The sequence below is a fragment of the Bos mutus genome, chromosome 21 (genome assembly GCF_027580195.1).
Source record: "Bos mutus isolate GX-2022 chromosome 21, NWIPB_WYAK_1.1, whole genome shotgun sequence".
Taxonomy (NCBI): Eukaryota; Metazoa; Chordata; class Mammalia; order Artiodactyla; family Bovidae; genus Bos; species Bos mutus.
In genome coordinates, this window is record NC_091637.1 from 25,357,836 (window position 1) to 25,373,881 (window position 16,046).

At 45.9% G+C, this 16,046-nt stretch overlaps 1 protein-coding gene across 2 annotated transcripts in view; it reads left to right on the top strand.

The window, feature by feature from the left end:
- Window positions 1–11,077: 11,077 nt before the first annotated feature.
- Window positions 11,078–16,046, top strand: part of FAH (fumarylacetoacetate hydrolase) — a 31,019-nt gene continuing 26,050 nt past the window's right edge. Inside the window, exons 1-3 of one of the 2 annotated variants that reach the window (XM_070358419.1) lie at window positions 11,078–11,206; window positions 11,581–11,700; window positions 15,318–15,428. In XM_070358419.1, coding sequence (XP_070214520.1) covers window positions 11,106–11,206; window positions 11,581–11,700; window positions 15,318–15,428 — 332 coding nt within the window. In that variant the 5' untranslated portion in view covers window positions 11,078–11,105. Of the gene's footprint in view, window positions 11,207–11,580; window positions 11,701–15,317; window positions 15,429–16,046 lie in introns of those variants that run through there. The other variant, XM_070358420.1, reaches the window with a different exon arrangement.

Sequence of the window (16,046 nt, forward strand, 5' to 3'; positions counted from 1 at the left end):
TAACGATGATAAATTGTGATCTTACATTCCCATGAGTTGAACGTGTCATATTTTCAAGCTCTTGTTTGTTTCTCTGTTCTGAACTCTGTCACAACGAATTAGTATCTAGTAGAAGCTTCTTTTTCTAGTAGGATTAGAGAAACTGAAAGGGCACAACTCAAACACGGAGAGCTGGAGAACTGTGGAGTAGAAAGATCTCCAAAAAGCCGTTTGTTCTGTGGTTTTTAAACTTACCTGGCAGCCAGCCTTTTAAAAACTTGAAATAGTATGTAAAACAGATTAAATAGTATTTTACAATACAGATTTCTAAGGTTATATTTGTTTACTTAATACTTGTGTATTCTATCTTAGTATGTGTATTCTCCCTCCATATGTAATGATGACTTAGCATTGGAATCTGTAAATATTAAATAAGAGAAAACCATTATGACTGTCTTAGTAGATCCAATTAAAGTATATAACAGGATTTAACACCACCCAGTCATAATAAAAACTCTTGATAAATTAGGACTTGAAAGGAATTTCTTTAAGGTGATAGCTTCTGTGTAAATCTATAAAACAAAGAGCATCTACCACAAAGAGGAAATTTCATACCCTTTTAAATTCAGAAACAAAGGGCTGGTTTTCCACTATGACTGCTTATGTTCAAAAGTGTGTTGGAGATCCTAGTCAATAGAATAAAAAATTTTATAAGAAATAAAAAGTAGGAAACACTAATTATTTGTACATTACACGTTCTTATTTTGTAGAAAACTCAAATCTAAAGAGAAAGTACCAGAAATACCAGGGTTTCATTACAGAGGTAGGTGTAACATTAATTTTCTGAAGCCAGTTGCATTTCTTTGTATCAGTAACAATCAGAAAACTGGAGAGGACACGTTTTACAATAGTATTAACACCAAGTACCTAGGAAATTAACAATGTATGTTGAAGACCTCTTTTAAGAAAAAATTTTCCAACATTATTAAGAGATAATAACTAAGACCTGAAAAAGTAGGGACAGAGAGAAGTTTGCAGCTAGGCAGACAATGTCAAGAAGATGTATTTTGTACCCAAATAGCCCTATAGATTCAAAGCAGTCCCTATCAGAGTCCCATCAAGTTTCCTCCTGAAACTTGTTAAGGTGGTTCTAAATTAAAAGATAAAGACGAGCCCAAGGCTAGACATTTCAATAAAGAAAAATCAGGGAGGTGGGCATTTTTCCACTCTATGTAAGACTCATCATGAAGCCACGTTCATTAAAATAGCATGGTATTCACTAAGGGTCGTACAGAATCCTGATAGATTAGACCAATATACCCCAAAAAAAGCCATGGATGAAATGAACTGGGTGTAAGAGATATAGCACACCACACTGGGGGAAGGAGACTGTGATCATGACAGCTAGCCCAACTGGTCGTCAGCATAGAAAAGAGGTGAAAATTGCTCCCTATCTCATACCACAAGGAAAAAATTCATGTATTAAATGTAAAACACAAAATTTTCTAACTCTCAAAAAAAGATGATTACTGCTTCAGCCTTGGATATAGAAGGACTGTTTAAGACAACAAAGCATTGACTGCAAGTGTTACTGATGAATTTGTCTATTAAAATGAGGCATTTTAAACCAAAAATACCATATGGTAAATCCATCAAAGAAAGTGAAAAGCCAAGTTACAAACCAGGAAAAGTTAAAATGCAAATTAAGACCACAATAAGATACTATTTTATACCCATTCAGTTGGCAAAGATTTAAAAGTGTTTGGCAGTATCTAGTTCTTAATGGCACCCCACTCCAGTGCTCTTGCCTGGAAAATCCCATGGACGGAGGACCCTGGTGGGCCTCCGTCCATGGAGTCGCTAAGAGTCGGACACGACTGAGCGACTTCACTTTCACTTCTCACTTTCATGCATTGGAGAAGGAAATGGCAACCCACTCCAGTGTTCTTGCCTGGAGAATCCCAGGGACTGGGGAGCCGGGTGGGCTGCTGTCTATGGGGTCGCAAGGAGTCGGACACGACTGAAGCGACTTAGCAGCAGTGTTTGAAAGGTTGCTGACATTAACCAAAAGTGGTTCAGTCTTTAGGACGGTTTGGAAACTAGTACCTTTTAAAATTGGACTTTTATACATCCTACAATCCACAAATTTTACTCCTCTAAGAAAAACCTGCATATAGAGAACAGTACACATGTACAGCAATTTTCAAAGCCTTGTTTACAGAAAGCAAAAATCCAGAAACCACTCAGTTCCCCTTTGAAGAATGGATAAAATGTGACATATTCTTACAATGGAGTATAAACAGTGATCAAAACTAGTGGGCCCTAGATACAACAAAATAGAAGTACCCGAAGCCCAAGGTCTTAATTACAAGGATTTTTAGGTGACCACATGTTAAAGTCGGGAGTCTGGGTGATGGTTTTTTTGTTTTGATATGTTTTTCCCATGTACATCATTTATTCCTTAAAACTTCTAGGAAAAAGCCCCAGATACTTAAAGGAGGTCATCGTTTTTAAAGATTATTATACAAATTGCTTAATTGAGACTTTAGTTCTGAGTAACTCAGCTTACTAGTATGCCCACCGTTTCTAATGTAGACTGTTTCTAACGTTTAATGAAACACCAAAACCACGATTCATGGAAAGAAAAAAATGGGTAAGTTGAACTTCAAAGTTAAAAATTTCTCTGCAAAAGGCATTGCCAAGAGAACAGAAAGACAAGCCACAGACTGGGAGAAAATATTAGCAAAACACAGTGACAAAAGGCTTACCCTAAATAAAAAATAAGAAAACAAACCCAGTTAAAAAATGGTCCGAATATCCAGACACCTCATCAAAGAATACACAGATGGCAAATAAAACGAAAAGGTGGTCAATATGTCATTGGAGAATAGCAAATTAAAATGAGATGACACTAATACCTACAAGAATAGCTAAAATCCAAAATACAACACCAAATGCTATTGAGGATGTGGAGCAACAGGAATTTGAGTTCATTGGTGATGGGAACGAAACATGGGACAGAAGGAAGAAGTTGGGCAGTCTCTTAAAGTTAACCATAGTCTTACAAGCAATTAGTTGCATTCCTAGGTATTTGTCCAAATGAGTTAAAGACCATGTCCACACCAAAACCTGCACCCAAATGCTTTTAGCAGCTTTATCCATAATTGCCAAAAATTAGCCAAGATGTCCTTCATATGTACCGATAAACAGTGGTACATCTGTATAATGGTATTTAGCAATAAAAAAAAATGAGCCATCAAGGCACAAGAAGACGTGAAGGAACCTTAAATACATATTGCTCAGTGAAGCAGTCCAAAAAGACTTGCTAATATATGACATTCTGGAAAAGGCAAAACTACAGACAAGAGGTGCTCTGCGTTCAGGTAGAAAAAGGAAGGGATGAAAAGATGAAGCACAGGGGGTTTTAAGGCAGGGAAGCAGCTTCCATGACACTGTAATGGTGGATACATAACTATGCATCTGTCCAAACTTGTAGAATCCTACAACACAAAAAGCAAAAACCCTGGGACTTAACCTGGCGGTCAGGGGTTTAGACCACCTTTCAACACAGAGAGTGCAGGTTTGATTCCTAGTCAGGGAGCTAATCCCATGGTGCCTCCAGGCCTAAAAACCAAAGCAAATCAGAAGTAATATTGTAACAAATGCAATAAAGACTTTAAAAATGGTCCAGTTAAAAAAGGCCAACTCAGCTGGCATATGTTTAAAAAACAATGAGAAATAGCTTTGAGGCAGTATTCCATTAAAACATGGATGAACAGTATCTGCAACATTGGCTCAGACGGTAAAGTGTCTGTCTACGATGCAGGAGACCTGGGTTCGATCCCTGGGTTGGGAAGATCCCTTGGAGAAAGAAATGGCAATCCACTCCAGTACTATTGCCTGGAAAATCCCATGGACAGAAGAGCCTGGTAGGCTACAGCCCATGGGGTTGCAAAGAGTCAGACAGGACTGAGCAACTTCACGTTCACGTTCAAAGACAAAAAAAAAAAAAGGCAGGAAAGAAGAAAATTTGCAGAAAACCCAGCCCTTGTTGACCTGGTTCATTTAGCTCTGTTCAGAACAGTCGAGAAAAAGAGGGAACTATGATAAAAGACAAAGCACTTCAATGAAGCAAATGTCTTTTCTTAAGGCTCAAGCTCAGAAATGCTTATAGTCCATATTTTAGAGGGCACACTGTGTGGGTCGGGCTTCCCAGGTGGCGCTAGTGGTTAAGAGTCCAGCTGCCAATGCAGGAGATGCAAGAGATCTGGAGAAGGAAATGTTAACCCACTCCCGTATTCTTGCATGGAAAATTCCGTGGACAGAGGATCCTGGTCGGCTACAGTCCATGGGATCCCAAAGAGTCGGACACAACTGAGCAGAGCAGTACACGTTTTCAAGGGCACACCATGTATTTGGCATGTATACCATACACTTTAGCATCAGAAAGATACATTGTGCAAACGTGAGTGACATTTGGTTCTTTGCAAGGAGTTCAACATTTAGAGAACCTTGGAAATGAGCTCAGGTAATTCGTGTGCAAGTGAAATTTGTAGGGTGGGGAGAAGGGGAATGGATGGACTCCTGAGTGTTGCCCAAAAAGGCTACTCCCCTGCTCCCAGTGCAGGCAGCTCCACATCCTACAAATCTGAATGGCAGGGGCCAGCCTCTAGCAAGACTTTTTCACTCTGTATTCAGAAAGCCCTCTCCAGTTCTCAGAGTCCGGGCAGCTGCTGGAGTCTCCTGTGCTGCATTTTCACATCCGAGGGAGGCATTGAGCTTGGTGCTACAGAGGCTCAAACCAGCCCTTCATGATGGAGGTGCCAGACTCGCCTCCAGTCCTGAAAGCATCCAGACCCTGCCACCCAGGAATTTACACTCCAGCAGCAGAGTAGGAAAAGGAAAACATTTTGTGCGTGCAGATCTCCATGGCTCCAGTACTACAACAGTCTCAAGCACTGCAATTTCTTCAGCCGATGAAAATAATAACGAAGCTTATTTGGGCACAAGGAAAAATGTTCAGGAGAAAAGTCTAAGGAAAGACTGAAAATTAGCTTTGCTGTAAAGGTGGAAAAAATCATGCGCATACAAATAGAATGAGCAAATAACGTGAAAACTGCAGGATGGTGGGATTACAGACATGTTTTTCCTTAAAATTCTTTTTTATGATTGTTGTACATGCTTGACACACTCCCTCCCAGAAGAGGAGAAAGAAAATATAGTGTACTTGCAAGTTATTTACTTCAATTTTTTTCCAAACAGAGAACAGCTTTGGTACTTTTCAGACACTATATATAATTAGTGGGTTGGCAAGTCTATTTTAAAACTATGAAATCTTACTCTCCCTACAGCCATCTCACGCCCACACCCCTTCTCACACACACATCAGCCCTATGCCCTTCCCCCAAAAGGTTGATTTTCTCTCTACATGGCTTTTATCAGAGAAGGAAATGGCAATCCACTCCAGTGTTCTTGCCTGGAGAATCTCATGGACAGAGGAGCCTGGTGGACTACAGTCCATGGGGTCACAAAGAGTCTAACACAACTGAAGCTTTTGTAATCTAGGCTTTCACTAGGTTGTGTGTTCAGTGGAAGTTCCTGGCCCGTCGCTCACACAGCACACACTCAGTAAATAAGGAAGCAGTTGTGCACTATTCCCAATAGTGCCTGGATGAGGTGGGGGTGCTCATTGGTTATTGATTAATTGCCATTAGTCAACAGTTCTGTATTATTTACTTAAGTATTTATGGAGCACCTATTCTGTGCCAGACATTTTTGCTGGGCAATAACAAAGCTACAGAAAGAGTAAGACAGTTCCTGTCTCTAAGGGGAGAGACCAGGCCAGTATGGAACAAGCAAATAGTTCACTGTGTGTGCTTAGTCACGTAGTCGTGTCCAACTCTTGGCCACTCTATGGACTATAGCCCACGAGGCTCCTCTGTCCATGGGATTCTCCAGGCAAGACTACTGGAGTGGGTTGCCATGCCCTCCTCCAGGGAATCGTCCCAACACAGGGATATAACCCAAGTCTCCTGTGTCTCTTGCATTGGCAGGCGAAATCTTTACCACTGAGCCATCCTGCTGCTGCTGCTGCTGCTGCTGCTGCTGCTAAGTCACTTCAGTCGTGTCCAACTCTGTGTGACCCCATAGACAGCAGCCCACCAGGCTCCCCCGTCCCTGGGATTCTGCAGGCAAGAACACGAGTGGGTTGCCATTTCCTTCTCCAATACAGGAAAGTGAAAAGTGAAAGTGAAGTCGCTCAGTTGTGTCCGACCCTCAGCGACCCCATGGACTGCAGCCTTCCAGGCTCCTCCGTCCATGGGATTCTCCAGGCAAGAGTACTGGAGTGGGGTGCCATTGCCTTCTCCGCTGAGCCATCCTAGGAACCCCAAATAGTTCATTGCCTTATAGCTGAAGAGTCACTAGAATTCGGTAGATATTAGGTGGTACCTGGAAGGGGAACCAAAAATAAAGAGTCTGGCTGCTCCTCACTCAAAAGCCAGTGAAGAGGCCAGGTTGGTGGAAAGGAAAGTCTGCTTTATTTTGGATGCCAGCAGGGAGTGGGGTGGAGTAGGCAGATTCCTGTCCAAAGGCTGGCTGTGCCCCACTGACAGTCAGTGGGCAGGGCCTCTTATAGCCCAAGGGAGGGGGCTCCATGCAGAAACAACACAGTCAGCTCCGCAGTCATCTTCAAATTGGTCATGGGTGGTCTGACCAGAGTCATCTTGATTGTTTTAGGTACAGTTAATTTTCATTTCCAGGGTCAATTTGTTTCCGTTTCTTTGAGGCCAATTCTTGGAAGTGTGTGGCTACAGTCTGATCATCATGTAGCTAACTTCTTCCACCTGGTACCGGTTTCAGTATCTATCAATACAAGAGAGCTCAAACAATATGGCTCAGAATATTATCTGTAGCCCTTGAGAAGGCATGAAAGGTCCTTGACTTTGTCTACTGCTTAAACTACTATTGTTTTGTCCTATTTGACTCCTTTTCTTTGCTTCTGCATTTTCTCACTTCTCTGATTTTAAAAGAGAGAAAAGGCAGGCTGCGGACAGGGGAGTGGAGGGGAAGAGGCCTTCTGCTCTGTTACTCCATTGCAGAAGGCCTCTGACAATAAAGCCACAGAACAGAGCTGGGACCCTTTCCTCTTTCTTTTCCCCCTTTCTGGAACCTGTGGAGAGGTTCCAGATCCAGAGCCCTGTGCCAGGGTCCTCTCAGAACTGACTGACCCCCATAGCACTTGTTGCCATGAGTCCCCCTGACCTAAGCTGACCTAAGTCCCTCCAGCTCCCTGACTCCAAATTAGGTAAAATACCCACTCTATAGGGTTTCCCCAGTGGCTCAGTAGTAAAGAATCTGCCTGCAATGCAGGAGCCACAGGAGACATGGGTTCAATCCCTGATCGGGAAGATCTCCTGGAGGAGGGCATGGCAACCCACCCCAGTATTCTTGCCTGGAGAATCCGTATGGACAGAGGAACCTGGCGGTTTACAGTCCATAGGGTCTCAAAGAGTCAGACACGACTGAAATGATTTGGCACGCACGCATGCACCCACGCTGTAGCATCCTAACAAATCACCTACTTAATGCCACCCTCCCAGCAGGAATTTTCTTTATCTTGAGGCTATAAAAATTGGTTACTAGCCCATGAAAAGCGTCGGCTCTCCCTTGAGCCTGCCTGTTGTTCCAACAGGGGCTCTACTCTAATAAACTGTTCTCCTCTCATTCCACCTTATGTCTGAAAATTCTTTTCCAACCTGCACAGGGACCACGACAGAACCACGACAGAAAATGAGTCAGACCACCTACCATTGCCAGAGACTGCCCTTCATGCCTTCTTTCCCAGGGCAGACTTAACTAAAACCAAGGTCCAGCCTTGGCAGAGGTACTCAGAACAGGAGATGAGAACAAGAACAAGAAGAACAAGAAGAGGCTGAGCCAGACTGAGCCTCTTACAGGGTAATCACTGGTCAGCCTCAATCATCGCTGGGCCTACGGAAGGGGGTCAGCAGCCAGCCACTCTTGTAATGCCCCCTCATCCCAGGCCTTCTGATTCCAGGCCATCTTATCTCACATGTTCCCACCGACCCAGCCCCTCCTCCTTCCAAGCCAACCTGCAGGACAGCCTTCCGAACTCTGAAAACTTTTGTTTTAATTTTTAAAAACTGAAGTATAGTTATATACAATATAAGTGTATGATATAATGATACAGTTTTAAAGCTTATATTCCATTTATAGTTATTATAAAATATTGGCTATATTCCCCATCTAACTCTGCAGAGTTTACCCTTGCCTGACTCCTGACTCCTTTTTTTTTAACTGTGCTAGGATCTGACAGCATCCTGGATGGTTAAGTGTGCCTGAACATTTTTTTGTGTACCTTTTGGCCATCTATATGTCTTCTTTGCAGAAATGTCTATTTAGGTCTTTTGTGCATTTGTGGATTGGATTGTTTGGATTTTTTGATATTGAGTTTCATGAGCTGTTTGTAAAACAGATAGCTAGCGGGAAGCTGCTGTATAGCACAGGGAGCTCAGTTCAATGCTCTGTGATGACGTAGAGGGGTGGGATGGGGGCGTGGGAGGGAGGCTCAAGAAGGGCAGGATATGTGTATACATATAGCTCCAACATGAATTTGAGCAACCTCCAGGAGATTAGTGAAGGACAGCATGGCATGCTGCAGTCCAGGGGATCGCAAAGAGTCCGTGGACTGAGCAACTGAACAACAATAGCTGATTCACTTTCCTTGTACAGCAGAAGCCAAGGCAACATTGTAAAGCAACTAAACCCCAATTTTAAAAAAGTGTGTCTGAAGCGCCCACACAGATAACCTTCTCATGTTGTGTTCTCAGAGCCCTGGATGTAACTTTGTTTCTGAAAAGTTCTAGCTGACTGGACAAGAGTGATGACAAACAAAACCTTGAACTCTCCCTAACATTCTTTTCTCCCTCCCTCCTCTCCCCTTTCCTTTCCTCCCCTTCCCTTTGATCCCCTCCCAGCTTCCCGCTTTACCTGTTACTCACAATTTTAGTACTTGATTTTAACAGCAAGATACTTGGTATGCACATTACTGCTGATCTTATTGAAATGGCAGCATTGTTTTAGAGATGAGGACAGAGGCAGGAAGACAGGGAAGAACTGCTGGGGGATTTGGGACTGGCTGTTCACAAAAGCGTGCTTCAAGAATGAAGATAATTGAATCCGATTTAGGGAACTGGACAGTGGATGACAGGAGATATAGGGCAAGATGTTGCGGGAAAAGGAGGTGCAACTTCTTATTCACTTTCGGATCTTTCTATTATTCATTATGAAATGTTTTTGAAGGGAAAGGGTTATATTTACAAACCTTAGGATGATTCTTCAATCTTTAAAATGCTCTTTTAAAATAATTTCTAGGGGACTTCCCTGGTGGCCCAGTGGCTAAAACTCTGCGCTCCCAAAGCAGAGGGCCCAGGTTTGATCCCTGGTAGTGGGACTAGATCCCACATGCTGGAACTAAGAGTTCGAATGCTACAACTAAAGATTCCGTATGCCGCAACTAACACTGGGCACAGCCAAATAAATAAATAAGAAAAAATTTTTTTTCAAATAATAGTTTGTAGGATTTTGGCTTAAATTTGTTTTCAAATGTATTCAGTCAGCTCTGCTTGCATATCAATTAATTCATTAACTTTTGCCTCTAAGGTTGTGAGAATTTCCAAGCAAATTAATCAAAAGCCGGTGTTTCAAATACTGGTTTGTGTGTTGATATGTATTGTGCAGACTATACTTTAATAATTTTAACTCACTTAAAAAATACTTTGTGAGGTTTGTGAGAAATTTGCATTCCTATTATAAACGTCAGTGCTGACCACTTTACCTTAACAGCTGTATTCTCTCCTTTTTTGATTGTCTTCTAAAGAAGAAAAGCAAAACTCAAGTACTAAGAAATGGTTACCTTTCTGGTTGGATGTCCCTTGGGAGGAAGAAGTAGTTAATTGATAACCAAGTCTGTGCCAGGCTTTATTTGACTATCACAGAAATCCAATCTCTTTTTGGAGAAGACTCTTGAGAGTCCCTTGGACAACAAGGAGATCAAGCCAGTCAATCCTAAGGGAAATCAACCCTGAATATTCATTGGAAGGACTGATGCTGAAGGTGAAGCTCCAATACCATGACCATCTGATGCAAAGAATCAGTTCATTGGAAATGACCGTAATGTTGGGAAAGACTGAAGGCAGGAGAAGGGAGTGACAGAGGATGAGATGGTTGGATGTCATCACCAACTCAATGGACAGGAGTTTGAGCAAATTCTGGGAGATAGTGAAGGATAGGGAAGCTTGGTGTGCTGCAGAGTCAGACGAGTGAGCAACTGAACAACAGTTCTTTAACAGATGAGGAAACTCATGATTGGAGAGGGTACTGTCAGAGGTGGCTCTCAAATCTTCATACTTTTAGCTTCATCCTTTCAGCTTCATCCTTTCCAGAACTGGAAAGAGTGTTACTGTGTAAATTTGTTCTTCCTCTCTCCCTCCCTCCCTTCTTTTTTCCTCCCTCATTCCCTTTCCTTCTCTTCCTTTTCTTTCTGTATTTTTCCCCCTCAGTCTCTCTTTTCAACCTTTACACACAAACACGTAGAGCTACTGTATGCCAGAAGCTCCACAGGTGCTCCACAATTCATTCAATTCTATCAACTCTGTGAAATAGGAACCATTATCATCAACCTCATTCAGAGAAGAGAGCTGAGACAGAAAGGGGTTCAGTAACTTGTCCAAGGTCAAACAGCTTATCAATGTCATTTAAACACTGGAATGTGAAATAAACAGGTGACATATTTTCTAGAATATTAATTTTCATTAGTTTAGGCCTTCCAAACAGGCATGCCTGTTCCTTTCACCGATAAAGTGGAAATGCCATAGTTGACAGATGAGCATAGCTGATGAAGGCAGAAAAGATGCGACTGGAAACATAGCTCCAGCCCCGGAAGCGCCGTCTGGCTTCTGAGTGTCTGCTGTGACCAGGACACCCGACAAGACTCGTGTTGAACTCGTGCTGAGCTGAAGATCGGGCCATGCAGCAGGGGGCGGGGTGGGGTGGGGTGCGGGGAGTGCGGGATGAGGCTGAAGTCACCCGGGGCAGATCCTTAAATGCCAAGATGGGTGTTGCTCTCGGTAGGAACAAGGGCCCTGTCCCCGGCAGCTGGACCGAGGTCGGAGGGCCCTCAAAGAGGAAGCTGGGCTGCGCAGAGGTAAAGCTGTAGTGGGAGGGACAGGATGGATATTGAGGGGCTGGAATTTACTGAGGACCAGGCCTTGTGGAGGGGCGGGGCTCCAGGAGAGGCGGGGCCCGAGAAGGGGAGGTCTTGTGGTGGGCGGGGGCCCCGGGAGGGGCGTTCTCCTGGTGGGCGGGGCCCGGGAAGGGGCGGTCCCCTTAGTGGGCGGGGCTCCGTGAGGGACGTCTCTTGTGGGAGGGGATGGGGAAGGGGCGGAGCCCTCGAAAGGGGCGGGCCGGGCCCTGGTGTGTCACCGGGTCAGCTCTGGCGGGAGGCGGGGGGGTCTGGGGGGGCGGAGTCCGCAGGGGGCGTGGCCCTGCCTGCCAATCTCTGCGAGTCCTGTCCCGCAGGCCGCGCGCACACTGCCTCCCTGTTCCGTGCTCGCCAGCATGTCCTTCGTCCCGGTGGCCGAGGATTCTGACTTCCCCATCCACAACCTGCCCTACGGCGTCTTCTCCACCCGAGGCAACGTGAGCTGCAGCGCTCGCTTCCGGGCGCGGGGAGGGAGGGCGTCCCCTCCGCTCGGGACCCCCACCCTCCTGCCCCGCCCCTGGCCTCAGTCCAGCCTTGCCCCCTCTTGCCGGCACCCGACCGAGCTGGATGTGGGGCCCGGGTCGTCGCCCCTCGTGAAGACCCCCGGGGTCGCTTGGGCCCCATGAGCTGTGCCTCTCCTTCTCCTGGGAGGGGGCTGGAGGCTGGGGCTGATCGCCGAGGGTGAAAGTTGGTTCGGAACCTTCCTGCTGTTGGTTCAGATCCCTCCTGGTAGCTTTCCAGATGTGAGTTGTTGAAACCGTCAGCCTGTTTCTGCACATTTGCAAGAAAATTAAATGCAAAATGAAACGAAGCATGGCTCTCCCTCTCAGGCAAGCAGAGCAAGTTATATTAAATATTATTATTACAGAGAAGTTGAAACGCAGTCATACTGCCTACTCCGAAGTCATTTCGCTCTGTTTTCTTCCCTGGAGACACCACATTATGGCGGGTTGTTCACCCTCCATGTTAGCCCCTAACCCTAGAAATATCCATTGAACCGGTATATTTAGTAACTCAGAGGAATGAATTCATTCACATAAGAGCCCTGGGATCCAAGAGGTTAATTTCTTTACCTCCAACTGGCTTTCTTTCAGCTTCTTGGGCTTCTTGGCAATCAAAAGAAGCCCTTTACGGGGTAGGGAAATGAAATTTCACTTAGTGTAGTCTGATGGGCAGAAAGAAAACTGTGGGGTTTATCATCAAATATACAAGAATTTCCGTGGGTGGGAAAAGCAGATTCCCTTGGATTTATTCATGGCATTTTTGGCTTAGCTTTCTGCTCGCAACTTTCATGGTAAGCTCCTGATTAGCTCTGAGAAGCCTCGAACTCCCAAACCTGCTTGTACCCAACAATGTTCAGGAACCGTTTGCTAAACGGAGCCTGTGGCAGTTAGCACCTTCTGGAAAGTGGTTTCCTACCCCCATGACTGATCCTTGTCCCCATGTGCAGCAAATGCTTGGATCTAGAAGAGTCAGCGTGTGGTTTCACAACTGCCAAGCCTGACTAGATGTCGCAAGGATGCCAAAGGTTAACAGTCCCCTGAAGGGCCTGAGGCATGTTAAACCTTAACCTGTGTTGGCCAAGCACACTCTGTTGGCCAGCCCTCCCTCTGCACTCCTCTGACATTCTGCTCTCAGCCAAGGGTCCGCACTTCTCCTCAGGGTGCACATCTGGAGGACAAATCGCATAGGCTGAAGCCTTTGCAAGAGGCAGGGGGCGTACTCTGACTTATCCCAGAGAACTCTAGAATGAATGCTCCTGTGGCCAGTGGCTTGCAGACTCCATACCCCAGCTGTTTTCATATTAGACTGTGCAAGGACAGCCACTGTACAGAGGTTCACTGCCTTCTGAAAAGAATGCTGAGGGTTGTGAGTTGGCTCCCTTGGCATTCCAGAAGGCTGAGGCCCTTCAAGTGGAACTGGCTGTGTTGAAGCTCTGGCTGCAGGCGCTGGACATTCCAGAGGTGGTGACCACCTCTCCAGACTGGTCAGGTCGCCAAGGCAGAGTCCTCCCTCTCCTCTATGCCAGAGGCCAACCATGCATCATTTGGGTGGAACAGTAGTGAACAAGGGTTCCCAGGTGGCGATAGTGGTAAAGAACCCGCCTGCCAATGCAGGAGATGTTAAGAGGCGTGGGTTTGATCTCTGGGTTGGGAAGATCCCTGGAGGAGGAAATGGCAACCCACTCCAGTATTCTTGACATATGTACACTACTAGTGGAAAGCTGTTGTATAGCATAGGAAGCTCAGCTTGGTGCCCTGTGATGACTTAGAGGGGTGGGATGGAGATATATGTACATATGGCTGATTCACTTTGCTGTATAGCAGAAGCTAAACAAAACTGTAGAGCAAATATACTGCCATAAAAAAAAGAGAAGTCCCAACAATTAATGGAAGGACTCGCTATCTCGAGTCCTAGGGTCAGGGTTGGTCGGACACACGGGCTGCTTCTCACCTTTATTTGCAGCCGAGGAAGCAGGCAGCCACCCTTATGATTAGGTCTTGGCTGCTGCTAGTGGCCTCAGCTCCCTTCTTCCTCCAGCAGAGTGTGGGTGCCAGGGTCAGAGAAATGGCCCAAGGGTCTACCAGCAGATCAGCCTCTTCCCAGTTGGCCTGGGGCCTCAGGCCTGGGTAAGGGTGTGGTTCTGGTCTACACCTGTCCCAGGGGCTGACGTGCATGGAGAGGTAACCATCTTCTCTTAGTCCCCGAAAATGAGCAGCCAGTGGAGATAAAGCCAGCCGTTAGCCCTACCTCTTAAACTCACTGGACATGAGATGGCAAAGCTGGTAGTTCAGGAGAACTGGAAGCTCAGCTCAGGATGAGCCCAGCTGGTTGAGTCTGTAGACATGCTCTCAGGTTCCTTCTTTGTTTTTTTTTTTTTTTTTAAAGCTTTACCAAGAGTCAAACACTTTCTGTTTATTTATTTGGCTGTGCCAGATCTTAGTTGTGGCTCGTAGGATCGTCATTGTGTCATACGAGGTCTTCAGTTGCTGCACACTGGCATGTGGGCTCAGTATTTGTGGCATGTGGGCTTAGATGCTCCATGGCATGAGGGATCCTAGTTCCCTGTCTAGGGATCAAACCTATGTCCCCTGTGTTGCAAGGCAGATTCCTAACCACTGGACCACCAGGGAAGTCCTTCTTGAATTCCTCGTTGATAAACCAAGTTCAGCACTGTGAGGACAAAGGCCAGGCTTTGCCAAATACTTGAGACATCTTCATATTCAGGCTTGAAGCCTGGATCTGATGGTGCAGAAAGGAACTTCCCTTGAATGTTCTGAACAGTCTGGCTTCCTGCTTCCTCATGACCTGAACTCTGCTCTGATTGAGCCATAACAGAGTACATTAGCCCAAGCCCCTGACCCTCCTCTGTGCCTGGGACACTGTCTGCTCTGCTGTGCAGAGGAATTGCCCTAAGAAAAAGCCTAGGTTTAACCTAAGAAATAATCCAGTTGCCTGGTGAGGTGGTGAGCTCTCTGTCACCAGAGGCATTTAAGTGACACCTGAGAAACTTTGTTGGGGACTTGGCCTGGATAAGGGTCTTGGACTATGCAGGAAACAGATTCTTTCCTCTCTGTGTCCTCGAGGCAGAGATGGTGCCAGACTCTGCCCAGACATAGATGACAAGGTCAATTTCAGCCCTCTGAGAGGCAAAAGCAGCTGGGGTATGGTGCTAAGGATCCAATTCCTCAGCCCCTCTCTACAGTGTGCATCCATGCATAGTCGTTTCAGTTGTGTTGGACTCTTTGCAACCCCATGATTGAGCCCCCCAGGTTTCTCTGTCCATGGGATTCTCCAGGCAAGAATACTGGAGTAGGTTGCCATGCCCTCCTCCAGGGGATCTTCCTGACCCGGCAGTAGAACCCAAGTCTCCTGTATCTGCTATATTGCAAGCAGATTCTTTATCCACTGAGCCACCTGGAAAGCCCTTCCTCTCCACAGAGGGCCATCTATAAAGCAGGGCCCTTGGGCTCTTAGATAGACAGATTTGCTGGGTAAGTGAGCCCAGCCTGGCCAACTGCTCCCAGTGATGACCGTGCCATCTTCCTTCCAGCCAAGACCGAGGATTGGCGTGGCCATTGGGGACCAGATCCTGGACCTCAGTGTCATCAAGCACCTCTTCACTGGGCCGATCCTCTCCGGACACCAGGATGTCTTCAATAAGGTAGAACATTGGGATGTGGCTTGCACTGGATCTCAGTGGCCATTTGTTGCAAATGCCACTAAGAAAATGGTCTTTACTTTCCATTTCTTTTCTTTTTAAAAATCTATTTAGCTGTGCCAGGTCTTAGATATGGCAGGCAGGATCTTTGTTGCATAATGGGGATCTAGTTCCCTGACCAGAGATCAAATCCAGGCCCCCTGTATTGGCAGTGTGTAGTCTTGGACCACCAGAGAAGTCCCTGCCTTGCATTTCTGACAGCGGTGGTGCCTTGAGATCTCAGGGATTTTCCTTGGATAGTCAGTAATTCAGTTGTGTCCAGCTCTTTTCAATCCCATGGACTGTAGCTGGCCAGGGTCCTTTGTCCATGGGATTCTCCAGGCAAGAATACTGGAATGGGTTGCCATGCCATCCTACAGGGGATCTTCCTGGCCCAGGGATCAAACCTGGGTGTCCTGCGTTGCAGGTAGACTCCTTGGATAAGTTTGAGATTGTTATGAGATGGACAGTTTGGCAGGAAGCAGCCTTGGGACCCTGTAGGGTGAGTTCTGAGGTGAGATGACTGTCAGTCTCTCCACAGGCCTGGGCGCTCCCCAGTTGTCTCTGACATGAAGCTCTCCA